At 38.2% G+C, this 17,055-nt stretch overlaps 1 protein-coding gene across 5 annotated transcripts in view; it reads right to left on the reverse strand.

The window, feature by feature from the left end:
• The window catches only part of micu3a (mitochondrial calcium uptake family, member 3a), a 34,189-nt gene that overhangs the window by 3,902 nt on the left and 13,232 nt on the right, over positions 1 to 17,055 (reverse strand). For 2 of the 5 annotated variants that reach the window (XM_059336637.1, XM_059336644.1), the window contains exons 6-13: positions 16,634 to 16,716; positions 15,566 to 15,637; positions 13,893 to 13,934; positions 10,180 to 10,275; positions 2,568 to 2,662; positions 2,293 to 2,464; positions 416 to 524; positions 8 to 165 (exon numbers count right to left, since the gene is read on the reverse strand). In XM_059336637.1, coding sequence (XP_059192620.1) covers positions 8 to 165; positions 416 to 524; positions 2,293 to 2,464; positions 2,568 to 2,662; positions 10,180 to 10,275; positions 13,893 to 13,934; positions 15,566 to 15,637; positions 16,634 to 16,716 — 827 coding nt within the window. Of the gene's footprint in view, positions 1 to 7; positions 166 to 415; positions 1,448 to 2,292; positions 2,465 to 2,567; positions 2,663 to 4,416; positions 4,432 to 10,179; positions 10,276 to 13,892; positions 13,935 to 15,565; positions 15,638 to 16,633; positions 16,717 to 17,055 lie in introns of those variants that run through there. The other 3 variants (XM_059336630.1, XR_009394662.1, XM_059336654.1) reach the window with 3 other exon arrangements.

Raw genomic sequence — 17,055 nt, forward strand, 5'->3', positions numbered from 1 at the left:
TACTCACCCTAGCTCCCCTATGCAGCCGGTCCTTCATTATGCCAATGAACTCCTTGTAGGAGAGCTGGTCATCATGATCCACATCAAAAATCTTGAAGATGGTGTGAACAAGGTGACGTGTCAGCTTCAGCCCAGTGGCCACATACACCGCTCGTGCAAATTCATCTGGTAGTAAAGAAAGGAAAAATATCTCCGATCACTTTGGCCAATTGTTGTACTCCAAGCTAGAAGCAAAAACCCATTATTTAAGCACATTTTAAGGGAACTTTAGCGTTTCATGCTGCTTTGAGACAAAGAATAAATTATGTATACCACTCATCAGTGATGTGAGTTGTATTTTCACTAATTTGTCACACTTTCCACTTCGGGACCCCTTGATGCCTGTAGCCCCAGTTGCTACATGTTCTCTTCCTACCTTGTCCAATGGAGCGAGAAGCGAAATTGTACATCTGCATGGCAATGGCAAAGTCCTCGAGGTTGTTGAGAAACTGGAAGAATGACCTGAACTCATCAAAGGTGATTCCCTGAAATACCAGAAAAACACATGTGAACAAGCCTAGGAAATGACTTACGGGAGAAGTATTGATGATATATTGATCGTTCTCTGGAGAAAAACAAGCCTGGAAATGAATGTATTTCAGCACAAACTGTCATCCAAAGGGACTCTTAGAGACGTGCATACAGCATTCAATGAGGCACATTCACTCTGTTGTCTGATAGAATAAGTAGGGCTGCACTATTTGGAAAAAATTACAGATTACAAATATTTTTGACTGACATTTCAATAGTGATTGAATTCACAATATTGAAAGGAATGATCAATTTATCATTATTTTCACTTTTCATTGGGAAACATACAAACATGATCACATTGTATTTTTTTCTTTTTCTTTATTCTGTAGAATTGATTTGTAAGTTGTCACATCTCTGCAGCAAAGCAAAAGAAAAACTGGACCTGCGATTTTGCCAAAAAATTTGATTATTTGTGCAGCCCTATACCTAATAAAAAAACAAAAACAGCTGACCACAACTCACACTACTATCAATTAATAAGAGATTCCATGGAATAGTTCTATTAATGACATAAAAGGTCATTAATGTCATGGACGGTTTCAAACCTTCTTGCAGAGTTTCATAACCCAAAAGTAGCCGCATACATTACATTAATAATGCTGAAGCCATTCAACAAGTAGCCTCCCCATGCTCTTTGCTGCGAATCAAGAATCAATCAAATGAAGGCTACATTATGTAATAAAAAACAGGATATATGACAAAAAAATCCACACATTGAAACAAAATAAAATATGCAGTCTGCATTCACAGATTAATAGAAAAATAAGTGTATCTTCCCTTATAAGGAGAAACAGAGAAGTAACTAAATAGCAGGATAGACTGAGAGATTGTAACTGCAGGTTGTGTATCGTACGAAGCAGAGACCAACCTCCTGCTTCTTCCACAGCATGAAAAGGAAAGAAGGGAGGGACAGAAATAGAGTTGGATTGCATAAGAACTACATGCCAACGTATACCTACTGTAGATAGATAGATAGATAGATAGATAGATAGATAGATAGATAGATAGATAGATAGATATACACATGTAGCTGAACGTGCAACTAAGTGTGTGTGTGTGTGTGTGTGTGTGTGTGTGTGTGTGTGTGTGTGTGGTCAAGTGAGGCAGTGAAGCGCTTAAGTGTGGAGAGCCACAACAGCCTCAGGCAAAGACAGTGGTGGGAAATCATGGAAGCTCTGGATGGCTGGAAGGCGGAAGCAGCCATAAAGCAGGGAAATTCAACAGGTAAAAGATTAATAAAAACTTAACTGCTGTTAGCTAAAGAAAAAAACTCCAAACTCCTGGTAAAGCTGTGTAAACATTTGATTTTCTAATTTTATAGACTAGAAAATGGCTGCTTATCTATCTTTTGTATTCCCCCCACACACACATTTTTTTGTTTTACTTTGGAGGCAAAGTATCTAAACAGTTCTTGGGACTTCCTAAGAGGATCTACCCACCTGGGAGCTCCCTGACAACTTCATACCAGTTTTTTGCTTATTCGACTAAAACCCACAACTCTATGACAGGAGTGCAGTTTTAGTTACTAATCTTGTGTTGGTAAATAAGGATAGATGTCTAATATAGGGGACTAACAGCAAAATTACATTGTGCAGAATCATCTACATACAAATACTCAACATAAACTCAAGTTAACTGGGAAGAGATGGGTAAAGATTGTATGTATTGCCAGTCTTTTGCAGAGCTGTTGATTTGTCTATGTGCATGTATGGACTGTACCTTCTCATCAGGTATACACTGGCGGACATTCTCCAGGTAGGCGCTTATGTTTTCCACATTGGTGAAGCGAAGCAGGATTTTGGCAAAGTCTTCTTCACTGATTGTGGTCATCCCTTTAGAGTAGGTCAAAAACTCAATTTCCAACACCTCCGTTTGAAGGTTATCCATAAACCTGAAAAAACATCAGAGGAAACTTGTTAGTATTTAGTGATTTGTTTATTATTGTTAAGAATAAAGAACACATTTTATGCCTTCCACTGTATATTTTTAAGTACCTGTAGAAGTCGTCAAATGTAAGCTCTGCCTTCCCTTTCTTCCCAAAGAAATGGACCAATAGGGTGGTGTCAATGGTGATACTCTCGTCTGCCCGCTATGAATCATCAGAGAGGGGAGAGCAGAAGAGAGGATCAATGAGTAACTAATCAATAAACATCAAGCATTATGATTGGAGGAGAAGCAGTGGGCGGGACAAGTCCATCATCAATCCAACATGGCAACGGTTGTGCCAAGCTAGCAGGAAGCAGGTTTCTGCTGCACGTGTGCAGAACGTGCACTGGATGAGCCACAACAAACTGTCGATCACACAAATCAGCTCAGACAAACAGTCAGCGGCCATCATGACATCAAACAGACAAGTCTAGGCAGCAATAAGGTTTACATTAAACTTCTTTAATAGGATAATCACTTCAATGAACAATAGCATGTTCAGTATATTGTCACCATGATTAGTAAATTAAACTAGGGCTGCATAATATGAGGAAAATATGTGACATACTTACAATCAATCAAACAGACATAAAAGTACTCAGTTCTAAGTTTCTGCTGTTGCATTGAACTAAATGCATAATGCACCAATAAAAAGGATGAAAATTGCATATTTAGTCAATATATTGTGAAGCCCTATATACATTTGACTATCAATACTTTTAGTAAAATAAAAGTATGTAAAGAAAAAAATGGGGGAGATGGGGAAAACTTGACAGAGAGGTTTCCGTCCATTTAATTCTAACAATCAAGATCATCCTTATTATTGGTTTTTGAAAGCAAATAATTAAAATGAGAGGGACGGAGCCATTGTTTCCATGCTGCCTAGACTGGCGAGGAGTGTTGCTGTCGCAGCATGAAACACAGACTGCAATTGCTCTGGTGAAGACACAAGAAGTGCTCAGCACAAAAGACACAGAGACACAATGGGAGACAAAGTCATGCAAATGTTCATCGAGACAGGACCGGGAGGGTGGACATAGTCAGCAAGTATGTGGGAAGAAGAAGGACAAAGTGAGTATAGTCAACAATGAGTCACAGAAGAGATGAGAGCAAGACAGAAGAGAGAAAGAAGACATGTGGAGGAACAACTAAGGGTGAGACAGACAAATACATTACACTAAGCTGCCAAACATACACGGACACATTGAAGCCACCACATCCCCATGCACTTCTCTGCAAATGCCACATAGACACACCTGTCCACAACCTCTGATCACATAAAACAGCAGCACAGGACGAAATCCACAAAAGCGCAAATGCAGAAAATGTGAGCTGATTCCACCTTTTTCCGTCCATGGACGAGAATCTTAGTGTCATATTTGCAACTTTGCGTTGTCTACTTTTCTTTTTATATCTTTGCTCTGTTTAAATATTCTAATCTGCTCTGTCTTCCCTCCAGTTTGTAGGTGTGTGTTTACTGTTTGATCCTGGTCATTTGAAACCCATTCAACAGGCTTTGGGATGTTTGTTATCATGTTATAATCTGTTGCTTAACACTTTCTAAATCCTTTACAAAAGCAAAGTGACATGGATAACTTTTACGAGGCTTTCGTATTTTGCCTGAGCATATATTTAACTTTTTACTCTCCCTAACATGTGTATCTCAGAAAAAGGTGACTGTGCTTTTCAGCAATTCCAGTAAAGACTCAGCCAGCATCAGTGCAGAAAGAGAGGACACCCATCTTTTTTCTCTCTCCCTGCCATGCCCCACCCAGCCAACCCCCCTGTCCAATCCACTGCCATGCTGAGGTATATGCCGACATAAGATGTCTTTCTAAAGAGGAAGAGCATTTATGCCATTTCAACTGTCATCATAATTATCATCATCACTGCCACGATGCCATTTTATGGTTCTACCTCGAGAGTAAAATCCTAAAATCCGACGTGGGAAAAGAAGAAAATGTCAAACAAGATGGCACAGGTTTATAAAAGGCAAACTAAACAGATTCACATCTCTGTCAGATGTTGTGGTTATTGTGGTGTTTGCTGGGACATGAAAATTGTATTAACTATATAAAAAAATTGAGAAATTTAAAGTCATGTTAAAAGTTAATATATCTGAGAAATGCAAATTCTTTATCTGAGCCGGATTTACTGTCTTCCTTATGTGTGTTTGATTGGTGTATTTCCAGTCTGTAGTGTTTTATTTTCATTTAAACTATAACTAGTGTGCAGTATTGACCAGGCCAGCCTCGACATTGAGATTTATATCTCAAGGGAGTTAATGGTTTATTTTTTCAATTTAGATCTAAAGTCCTCACATTTGTGACGTAAGTTTGACCTGAGTTAAAAATACTGTTTAGTACTGTTACTCGACTGTTTCGTGTAAATGTAAGAGGCCTGACGAGATAAAGCTGTCCAGTAAAATAAATAACCAAAAAATAAAATATCTCCTTTCCTAACTTGTTGATCATATATTCCAAGGTTGGGAACCACACAGATAGATGATTAGTTAACTAAAATCTCAACTGGCAAAACCCATTATGTAAAGTGTTAGCCCGATTATAGCATTTCTTTTTACAGTTTTGAGTACTTATGGCCACCAGTGCACACTAGTTATATTCTCTACAGTGAGATGAGATTGATTAAACAACTAACAAAATTCCAAATAAAATGCCTGTTACAGTTTAGTAGATTCCACTGTAATGGATACAAATTGGTAACTTGTGGGATATACACGTCTTCTGGGAAACAAACATTAAAAGTAAACCCTGTTTTAGGACCACAAGTACTAGTTCGACTCTCAGCATTGAGTCTGTTTCTGATTCACTTTGCAGTCTGGTCTTCAGTCTTTGATTAGACTTACTTCATATAAACACAGACAAACTCAAGCAATTACAGACTTATCTCACTGTCTTGTTTTTCTGTGTCTCACTTATTTGAGGGTCTTTTCATTAAGCATCTGATTACGGACAAACAGGACGAAAATACTTTTGCTCTTTTATCTTATAACTGACGCATTACTGATGTCTTTATGACACATGAGCTGTTCATACATCTAGACAGCATCCAGGTGGTGTGTCTCTGCCTCTCTTCCCTCCTGTTCCATAATCCAAAAACGTTTGTTTTGCTCTTTCAGTGATGGGAATGCTAAAGCAAGAGACAGATTGGACTAACGTCCAACATTTTGTTCATCTTTTGTGAATGAATAAGTGTGATTAAAGAATTCAAAAAGAGTCTGATTATTGTCTCATCACTCTTACAGTGAGTTATCGGTTATCCCCAAGAGGGTTTTCTCAGACTTGGACTGCAGAAAAACTTAACAAATTATTGGGCACAAAACCCACTACAGGAGCTATAGTCATCATTACAAATAAAGGCATATATAATAGGGAATATTTAATAGAGGGTTGTGATTGCAAGGTTGAATCAGTTTGATTGAATACTGTTTTATTGGGTCACGGGGAATGAAGCCAATCCCAGCTGACAGCGGCGGCGGATTGAACCCAGAACCCTCTTGGTGTGAGACAAGACAATGCTAACACTGCCGCCCAACTGAACTTGATTTTGGGAGACTGACAGGCCTTTGGTCCACTGTCAACAGCACCCTCCAAGAGAGCAACCTCCCCCCATCTTCTCATTGTGCTGTGTCGTAATTTCACTCTTTGTCACTGCATAGAACTGGTTTGATTTATCAGATTTAAAGTAGATGTATAAGGCATATCAGAAGGTAAAATAAAGTGATTGGAATGAATAACAACACATTTTAAGAACATATATTAGTCTGATCCTTGGTGCAAAATTGTTAGATTTTTTTCACAGGGCAATTTTGGGCAATTTTTTTCTATTGATGTTTGAAATTTGGAGCTATGTACATATGGAATGACATGTTTTTTCGTCCTTTTCATTGTGTTTCATGAGGCAAATACCTCAAATTTGGCGGGTACTTTTCCCTTTACCCCTGATTATTCCTGATACCTCAGATAAGATATAATGCCAAACTGATCATAACAAGCCTATCATTCCTGGAAGTGTGGCACCACTAGTGTGAGCTCATCATCCCAATGAAGACGTAATAGTTACCACGCCCACAAGGCACGAGCGGACACCTGGTGCATGCATGTGTCTATTTGTCCATCCGTGTGTGTGTATGTGTGTCTGAACAGACTTTGATCATGAAGCTGAAGGTAAAAACAGTAATTACTGATGTAAACACTAAATGGTCTTCCTCACCCTCCCTACCTGTGAGTAATACCTCTGAGGAAGAGCTCATTGTCGGTCTTTAGTCAAGTCAGTCAGACTGTCAGTCAGTCACACCTTCCAGGTTAAAAACAGGTAACCCCCCCTTTCCCTTCACACGACCTGTTCTTCTTTCTCCCTGCACACCACCTCCTATTTTTATCTCCCACCTTTTCTCTCTTTCTTTTTCTTTCCCTCTGCTATCACTTTTCTTTCTGCTCAGATTTCCTTTCTCCTCACAGTACCCGTCAGTACCTCCTTCACCTGACAAACATAGAGGTGATTCTCTCAGCCTGTCAGTCAGTCCCTCCTTCTCCAGACAAAAGCAGAGAGGTATAATGGTGACTAATCTGTTGAGTAAACACATCTTTCTCTAAATACAACCTGCTTCTTTCTTTTCCCCTAAATGCGTTTCCCGATATTCTTTTCTCCCCACCCACTTTGTTCCCCGACATTTGTTCTCCCTGCTGACCTGTGTCATCTTCTTTGAGCCTCTCTCACCTGTCTGTTGTGTCTCTGATTTTATCTCTTCCCTTTTTTTCTTCACCCCTCAGGTTTTCTTTTTATCTGATCTGATGTTCTTAAAGATCTATTACGTTTGTTTTCTTTCTCCTTAATTTGTCACTTTTATGTGTCCTTATGTCTTACATTTTAAATGTATTAATTTTAATTTTGTGTTTTAATCCCTTACACTTTTAATGTCTTTGTTTGTCTTCCTTTTATTTCCCTCCGCCCATCCCCCTCCCCGTCTGATTTGTCTGTTCTGTCTGTTCTGTCCGTCTGAGATCCCGGCAGATGAAAGGCTGCTCGGTGTAAATACAAGGTCAGTCCCATTATGCTCCACTGTCATTATCTCCACCTGAGCTTCCGCTGCCACCACGACATAGCCTGTCATTAGTCACTTAGTTTGCTAGCACTGTTAGCTGTTAGTAATCATTACCAGCAGCTTCACCTTGTGTTAGACATATCGGAAAGGCAATTTGAGTTGCACGTGAAAAAACCACACGCTTGCCAAAATGTGCAGTGTTTTGATTTGTCCTGTTTGTCTGTTTGGCTTCAACAGATATTTATCGACACTATAGTGTCATGGCTCTAGAGATGGTCTGTTGGCTGGTTCAATCACTACTTTGGTCCAGACTAAAATATCTCAATAAATATCTGGATTGCAACACAAAATTCATGGTCCCCAGAGTAGGGCTGGGCGATATGGCCAAAATGGTTCTCTCCAATTTCGCTCCTACATGCAAGGATCAGAACATGAAGTGTGTACAAATGACACCATCAGCAGCTGGCTTTTCAACATTTTGATAAAAACAATGTAGAAGAATGTATATATATATATATATATATATATATCATATTGATAATTCTCAATGATTTTCCTCTATTGTCACCCTGAGGTTGACTTTTATTGTTTTTCAATGAAATGTGTCTGCATTTATTGAATGGATCACCATTAAATGTGGTACTGACATTATAATCACAGGTGGAATTTTCCTTCCCTTTGGTGATCGCCTCACTTTACATATAGCGCCATCATCAGGTGAAAAATTCAATTTGTCTGACACTTTGTCTATGACTAAATACCTGCAAAACTAATGACATTTCATCAGCCTCAGCTGTACATTTTTTGTTTAATGCTAATTAGCAAATGTTAGCATTCACACATCGTAAACATTCTAACTGCTTAGCATTGAAATGGTTAGTATATTAGTATGCGATGTTACCAGTTAGCTCAAAGTGCAGCCACGCCTACATACAGCCTCAAGCTGCTATTATGGCAGTAGACTCTTGACTTATTTACTATTAATTATGTCTAAAATTATGTGGAATGTAAATAACATTATTAAAGACGGCTAATGTTGGAAGTAGACACTTTTGAAGGTTGTATGAAGGTTCAAAGAGTCTGCTATCATCAGGTAGTTTAGGTCACCATTTAGTTTGAACTGCTAAGGTAGTTTAAAAGTAACGGACTACTACACTCAGCATTACTCATACATTCTACTGTATGTGAAGTGTGTGGTGCTCTAATGATCAGGGATTTGTATCTGCTCTGCAATCAGCCTTCTCATCATTATATCAGTGTCACTAAACATGTTGTCGTGTATACTGAGAATGATTTTACACCAAAGCTACGACACTAGCCACAACACAGCACAGATAACAGGGCACAGATACACATTCAACAGCATAACGAAGAGACCAAACACCAGAAAAAGAGAGCAGGTTATCAGAATACCCACATTACAATATCTGTCATCTACGTAACTACCATTATTGGATCAATACTGTCACACCAACACAATAGATAGAATTCTTTCAAATTAATAATCAATTATTAGGAATAAGTGAGTGACACAATGAAATGGAGAAGATACTTCAAACATTTGGAGGAGCCGAGACTTATCGCAAGAGAAGAAATGTTTACTTTCTCCCTGTTTTAGAAGAGATCAATTTGATGGACACATTGTGTTTAGTGCAAGGAAGTTTCAGAGCTCATCCAAACAAAAATGATTTCATATGGGGAAAAGAAATGGAAAAATGACAGTAATGTTTCTGTACCTTACTTATGTTTGTAAAACAGTGACATAAAAGTATGCCAGTAATGTAACTTATATAAATATATAGTAGGGATGCACCGAATGTGAAATTCAGGGCTGTTTACAATGATGTACAACAATGTTTACAATAACAATTTGGTTGATGACAGATTTCAATACTAATGTTTTATTGGTTTTTGTTTTTTATTTTTTTTGTTATTTATAATGCCTTCCATACCAGAGAAAGAGAGAAATATTTCTTATAAAAAATGACAGAAGAAGACAGGTTTTAAAGGAGAGCTTTTTCAGAGTTTTACCACCATAACCAAAACAACAATTAGCCAGCACAAAATTGATGGGACATTTCAGATAAACATCGGCCCCTGCCATCGGTGAATATTATTTGCCAATGGGCCAATGGCAGTCAACCAGGTGAATATCAGCCGATGTTCAACAGATATATCAGTGCATCCCTAATATAAAGCGATCTTTGGGAAAGAAAGGGAGAAAGAAGATGACAACTCAGTCTATGTAAATTATCAGTATCAAGCCAAACCAGAATAAGGCTGTTCGGGGATAATAACCTTATACAACAAGACCATATTGACAAATGTTTGTGATTCTTTCTATTCTTTTAGCCATGAAAAAAATTAAAAACATTTTTCAAAAAAATTGGTCCGCATTAATGTTGAGGTAAAATTGCTCCTGAAGTCAAAGATTAAGGCCTTCAAAGCTTTTATTTTGAAGGTTAACTTTCCTGGATTTATTCTGGCCGAGCTTGATGCGGCTACATTTTTGTGGCTCTATGGGACTACTTGGAGGACCAACATTAACTACAGGGAACTGAAGAGGAAGAGTGAGGGGTGAAGAATGGGGACAGAGGACAGTTGGGTCTGTGTACCTCTGCCAGGTCAGAAAAGAGGACTTGACTGGCACCTCGCCTCAGAACGTCCCAGTAACTCCGCGCCACAAACTCCTGACTGTCTTTTTTTAGCACCTGTAGGAGCGGTCAAGCAGGGCCAGGGTCACTCAACCAATTCAGGAAGTAAGCTTCACTTGTCATCTTTACACTACTACCTTATAACACTCTATAAAGTCGTAATAAAGACAAAAAGAATCATGAAGTTAATGTTCTATGATTTTTTAAACCACTGCATTACATATACTGCAAATTCATGAAAAATGTCACATACAACAGGATAATTCTGACCTAGCACTCATTGATTTAATGATATAAGAAACCTCATCCATTCTGTTTTGCCGAACCAACAGTAAATCATACAATGTAAAAAATAAAAATCCTAACGCTACACTGATTAACAGCTTATTATTGGGAGAAAATGGCAAACAAAACTGGGGAGTAAACAAAAAATTAATTAATTAATGTTCTGTCATCAATACAATTTACAGTAGTGATATCAGTTTATGATGTTTGATTTAACTCTAAATTCACCCCATCCACTGTAATAAACACAAAGCCTAAAAACCCACCAGTGGCAAATAAAAGAGGAATAAAGGGAGGATGAGTCAGACTTAGACTCTCTTGGTTAACATAACAATAATTGTCATCTAAAATAAAATTAATGTAAGACCTTAACATCTAAATCACTAAAGATACCAATTTGCTACTTTGTGCTGAATCAACAATGAAAACAAGCAAGATTGAAAAAACATTAAAATCTTGCCTGATCTCTGAAGCTGATTCACAAATCATCCACCCTAAAGCAAGTTTTACTATATAACCCCCGTGATAGAGAACCAGCTGGCCACACTGCTGTCCCAAACACTGCAAAAAAGAGCTGCTCCTGTTAAGAAGAGCACAGTGCTGAGCTCCTGACCACCCACCTCGTCCGTCTCTCCAGGGAGAATGCAGCAGCAGCCATTTTAACATGACCCTGCTCCGCTCTTAACTTCCCAGTGACAATGCAGCTATCCATCACAGCACTGACAGGACGAGGAGTGTCTGTGTGTGTGTGTGTGTGTGTGTGTGTGTGTGTGTGTGTGTGTGTGTGTGTGTGTGTGTGAAAGAGAGAGAGAGAGAGAGAGAGAGAGAGAGAGAGAGAGAGAGAGAGAGAGAGAGAGAAAGAAAGAAAGAGCATGCATAATGACTAGTGGCTGTAGTCTTCAGTAACTGGACAGTTCACATCCTGCTGACAGTTTTGCTGCACTGTGCTCCATCTCCATTAGTAAATATGTATTACCACTCAGGGTTGGCAAACATCTCCAGTCATTATCATTGCATCTTTAGGGAAATTAGGGGCAATTTAATTTAAAAAGCAATTTTTTCAATTTAGAATTGAAATAGTGACATCCCTAAAAGTAATATAACCTCCCTCTCTTTCTGGGCAAATCCAAAAGATGTTGGGTTTATGTGCATCCCTAAGTGCCTTGACTCATTTTATTAATTCCTTGACAGCACAAACAGTGAACTCTAGCTAACGTTTGCTTAAAAATGGAGTCCGCAAACATCAATTAATGACCGACATCCACCATAACACAGATTCCAATATAAACTCCATGAAGAAAACAAGAAACGTTTTATTTAGTGAAGCCCATCGGTCTAACGGGAACGTGACGGATTTTGGGGGGAAATTTAGACAGGGCAAGGCAGAAAATTCAGTTTGAAGAGGGACCTGATGTTTGGTTTTAGGAATCAAACCAACCCTGAGGTGGCTTGCTTCCTATTGGAAGAAAGCTGAGATTGTCTTTTTTTCAGCTTGTTTGCTCACTAAATGCTATCTGCAGCAAAACAGCATTTGAGTGTATAACTAATGATTGCTTTCTACTAGCCAATATCAATGCAACTATCTAACTGTTATGTAAGCTGAGTTAAGTTTAGCTTGCTAGCTGTAACTTGGAAGCTTGTTGCTTTGTAATGTTAGGTGATATCAAGTAATTTGCAAATAGCAAGCTCTGGCAATGGCAGGTTAGTACCATGGATTAACATGATGATATATGAACATTATATCAACATCATGCCGCTCAATCATGTTCAGTCTCAGGGTACATTTTAATATGTTTAATTTTGGATGCTATACCGGTCAGCAGACAAATGTTTGCTTTCTTTATGCGAGTGTCAATGTGCATCACACAATAGAAGCAACTTTCTGTCTGTAGTCTAGACCTCCTTCAGTAAAAATCTCCTGCATTAACAAAAACCCCAGCAGGAACACACACTGCCAAACAAACAGCTTGTGTCCTCAAACAGTCTAAAATGGACAGTGTCTGATTGAGCTTCAGAGTGCCTCGAGTCATTCTAAATCACATCACTCTCTTTTTGTAAGAGTTCATCTCTCCTGACCCCTTAAATCTATTACTCCTCTGCTGCCATCCCTCTCTTCATTCATCCCACCCTCTGCCATCGTCCCTCGATCAATCACCCAGCTGACCTGACAGATGGACAGCCTGTCTTGAAGGAAGTCTCTCTTGATCCCGCTTATTCTTTCTATCCATTCATCCTTTCAAGGAGTCTACTGTGTATGTTTAACTGACAACAGAGGATCAGGTGGACTGGGTCAGGGTTAAGGCTTTTTCAAAGACCAGGTCAGGACACAAAAGTGGGAGACAGAGGTATTAAACAGATTCCTCTAAGTATCCCGAAATAATTGACATCTACACCGAACAAACCAACCAGTCTCCAGAATGAAGGAAAACAGTCCAAACAAAACGGGGTGAATATTACTTGATTAGCCAGCAGTTTGGGAAACTAGTGTTGGATCATGAGATTCATTATTTCGAAAATCTGTCCATGACACTCACCTATGACATGAACCTATATACCTAAGATCCTCCCTTACTATACCTCCCTCCATTTATTGATCTTTCGCTGCTATTTATGTGCAACAAGCAGAGACTTCAAAAGGTTGCCTGCACCTGCCCTGCAAAAAAAGCTTCTTCTTCTTTCTTTTTTTAAACACTGCAATATTTAGTATCCAGTGAAATACTGCCCCGTGGATTTTTGGGGCATGTGTCCAGGAATTACACATTGCACCTTTGAACAAATGGGACAGTTTGGGACAGTGTATTAATTAGTGATCTTCAGAGGTGCTGGTGGGTTGATTTCTGCGCCTTCAAACAGAGCTGAGAGAAACTAACAGGCTGTGGCCTTGTATTTAATGGATAGATATGAGAGGAGTGTTGATCTTTTGACCTCACCCTTGGCAAGAAAGCAAATAAGTTTGTTTAAAAAATGTTGAACTATTCACTTGATCATTTCCCAATATTAAGAAATCCACAGTAAGTTCAAAGTTTTCTATCACATGGTTAAAACATATTTCTGAAAAGATATTAACAGATTATATCAGAGTCATTAAACAGACAGAAGTCGAACACAGAGCTCGGAATAGGTTCTAGATATTCTTTAATACTGTTCGTAGAAAGTCTGTCTGTCTTTACTGCTTAACCTTTTATCACCACCATGTCAACAGGGGCGTTTAATTATTATCTTTAAATCGTCACATACACTGCCTTCTTTTTCAAATGAAACCACGACAGTAGTAACCTAGCTGACAGAAACATCTAGCTCTCTGTTCCTGTTCATCCTGTTATCCATTTCAGTAACCATCTAAAGACGAGCAAAAAGGAGACTAAGGGGTTACGGTTTTGGATACATACGCTGTTCATGGGGGCAACCTGATATCCATAGAGCTGCATACTCTAACACAGAGAGAGAGACACGAGGAAGAGAAAGAGGAGGTCAGAGCATGCAGTCAGAGAGGAGGGAGGAGGAGAGAAGGTAAAAGACATGTTAGTACATGCAGAGAGGCTGTGGATACGCTCCTCAGTGGGATGTGTCACTTTCAACACTTCTGTGATTACATTTTAGAACAACACACACTTTGCATTACAACACTGTGCACTGCACTTCCCAGAGCAAATTTGTGAAACTGTTTGTATGTGAGAGAAAGTGTATTTGAAATTAACTGTATAGATTATTGATAGCATTTCCTTGGAACTGAAAGCTTTACCAGGACAGATCCACAATAACACACAATACTGGCACTGAATCTGAGATTCCATACTAACATGCTATTAAGTATGCTAAAAAAGAATGTGATATTTTTTAGCATGTGCAAAACATCAGTATGAAGACAATAGTAGGTGAATTGCATACTATTTAAGTATTACAATAAGCAAATACTACCCAGATATACATTTTCCACAATGCAACTTTGGACACAGTGTGGGTTTTTGAAGAAAAACAATACCTATATTCTTGTAGTTCAAAAATGATATATATATATGTCTGCCCATATTCATATTTTACATTTAGATATAAACGTAACATGTATAATACAGTGTAGTCAAACACAGTGACCCGCGTTGTTCCAAAACTTCAATCACAGAAGAGTTGAAAAGAACAAATTCTGGAGTGTATCCAATATAACAAGTATACAGTAAAAACAGAGGTGATACCACACTTTTAAAAACTGTTTCAATCAGGCAGCATGCACGTTAACATGGTTACATGAAGGGTTTAGCTAACTTTATTACTTTCTTAAATACAGATGACAATTCATTTGGATGATGATGTGGCATTTTCAATACATCCACATGTGCAGTTTGACACAGCATGGATTTTCTACACTCATGGATGTATTACAATGCCAACTTGAGAGGGAAGTAACTTTACAGTATTGTTTACTTTTTACTGTTAAATTATCCTCTAGGATGTTGAAGAAGTTTACCCAACTGATAATAGCAGCATTACTGAAGTCCATGGCTATAAAGAATTAATGGTTGTTTCACTTATGGCTGTACACTGCAAAAAGGGGTGTCTAAAAACAAGATAAAAACACTAAATCTGAGGGAAATTATCTTGCTGCATGGACAGATAATTTCACTTGACAAGATGTCTTTAATTAAGATAGTTAAATCTAGAAATAGGCATGTTGAACGCTTAAAATAAGAAATTAACTCTCAATACAAGATAAATTATCGAACACTTAAAAATGTTTTTATCTTGGTAAGAAGCAAATAATTGTCAGTGCACTCTGCTCGGGCCAGTTCAACGCTGCTTGCAGCTTTAAGTTATTTTGTTTTAATTTCTTATTTTAAACGTACAACATGCTTATTTCTAGATTTAAAAATCTTGTCAAGTGAAATTATCTGTCCATGCAGCAAGAACATTTCCCTCAGATTTAGTGTTTTTATCTTGTTTTTAGACACCCCCCCTTTTTTTTTACAGTGTACTAAGGGTGATCATTTAAAGAATTTGACATTCTTACAAATTCACTTCTCCTCACACACACAAACACACCTTGGTCCCATGTTACCAACTTTCTTACCAACTGTGCTGACTTCTCAGCATCTCCTTTTCTGCCTCTCTTCTCATTTTTCTTTCGGAAGATTTCCTGAAGCTGTAATGCGGGAAAGAATGAGGATCTTTTTGACAATTCAAAGCCAAATTCAAAGCTCTGTTTGAGTTCTGAGTTCACAGTCCTACACTTGTGATGTGATTCGGTCTTTTGACAACATGATTAAGAGAATGCTGGTTTTGTAGTTTGGCTTTTATTTTTTAAGGAGCCTATATGGCTCCATATATTAAAAGGCTAATCAATGCTGAATCACATCTGGCAGAAAATACAGCTTTGTTAGCATTAAAAATTTTACTTAATTTGAAAGTAAAAGCCTTCACACAACAAAAGCATGATGCATAAATGAAAACACAAATGCACAAATGGGTTGAAAGTTTCAAACAGATTCGCGCCAGCTCATTCTTCAGAGAAAAAAAAAGATGCATTTAGCATCATTCTCTGTTTAAGTTTTCTGTTTGCTCCGTGTGTACTCGCCTTGACATACAAACTACAATCAGCGTACCAGAACATGTGACGCCTTCACATCGCGTTCAATGGATACATGGTAAAATTTTTACTAATAATTTGAATTAATAAGGAAATTTTACATTTAAATTTGTGTAATTATTTCAAGACAACAGAAAAATGAGATCCTATTGGCAAACCCTCAATGTGGGAATGTTTCTTTCAGTCCCACACCTGCCCACTCCCACAGGGTCTTCAACCATTACCACCCACTCCTGCTGATATACAATCCCACTCCCACCAGCCTCCACAGGGATTCTGATCACTTCCGAGATTCCAAGACCCATATAGCCCTTTTAGGTTTTTAATCTTAAGAATTTTCTCATCCAAAGCTATTCCAGTTAGGCTTTGTGTTTGTCTCATTTGCCATCTTTAGAAAAAGTGAACTGAAAATGTTTAATACTTTAAATGCTTTAGCTTAAGTCAGTGGGGATTTAAAGTACAGAAAACCTTGCCCATTTGATGGGTATAAAACCCATAATAACATATGAATTCAGTCATGGGATGGATTTTCCCTCAGTATCACAGACTCACCACCAAGAACTCCCTCTTGTCCACCATCTGGTTGCCGTCTGCATCAAACATATTGAAAGCAATCTTAAAGCCAGCATGGGGCTCTGGGGAACAGAGAGAAGAGCACATGCGTGCGTGTGTGTGTGTTAAAGGCAATTCTAAATCCATAAATAGCATGGGAAGAAGTGGCATTTAGGCTAGACATAAGGGAGAAGTGGATTAATCTATATGGACAAAAAGCTACAGTTAACATTTTAATATTTCTATACCACTACCCAGTCCTTAAAGATCTGTCTAACTGCTGATTTAACATGAAGCTTGGTTCACTTTATGTCTTTAACCTGAAATACCAGAATGTATATGAATGCTACAAATTAACCACAAAAAAACACAAGCCTTTTTTGAGAAAAAACAAGAATTGTTTGTACTTTACCTTTTGCTTA

Source organism: Centropristis striata, chromosome 1 (genome assembly GCF_030273125.1).
Source record: "Centropristis striata isolate RG_2023a ecotype Rhode Island chromosome 1, C.striata_1.0, whole genome shotgun sequence".
Lineage (NCBI taxonomy): Eukaryota > Metazoa > Chordata > Actinopteri > Perciformes > Serranidae > Centropristis > Centropristis striata.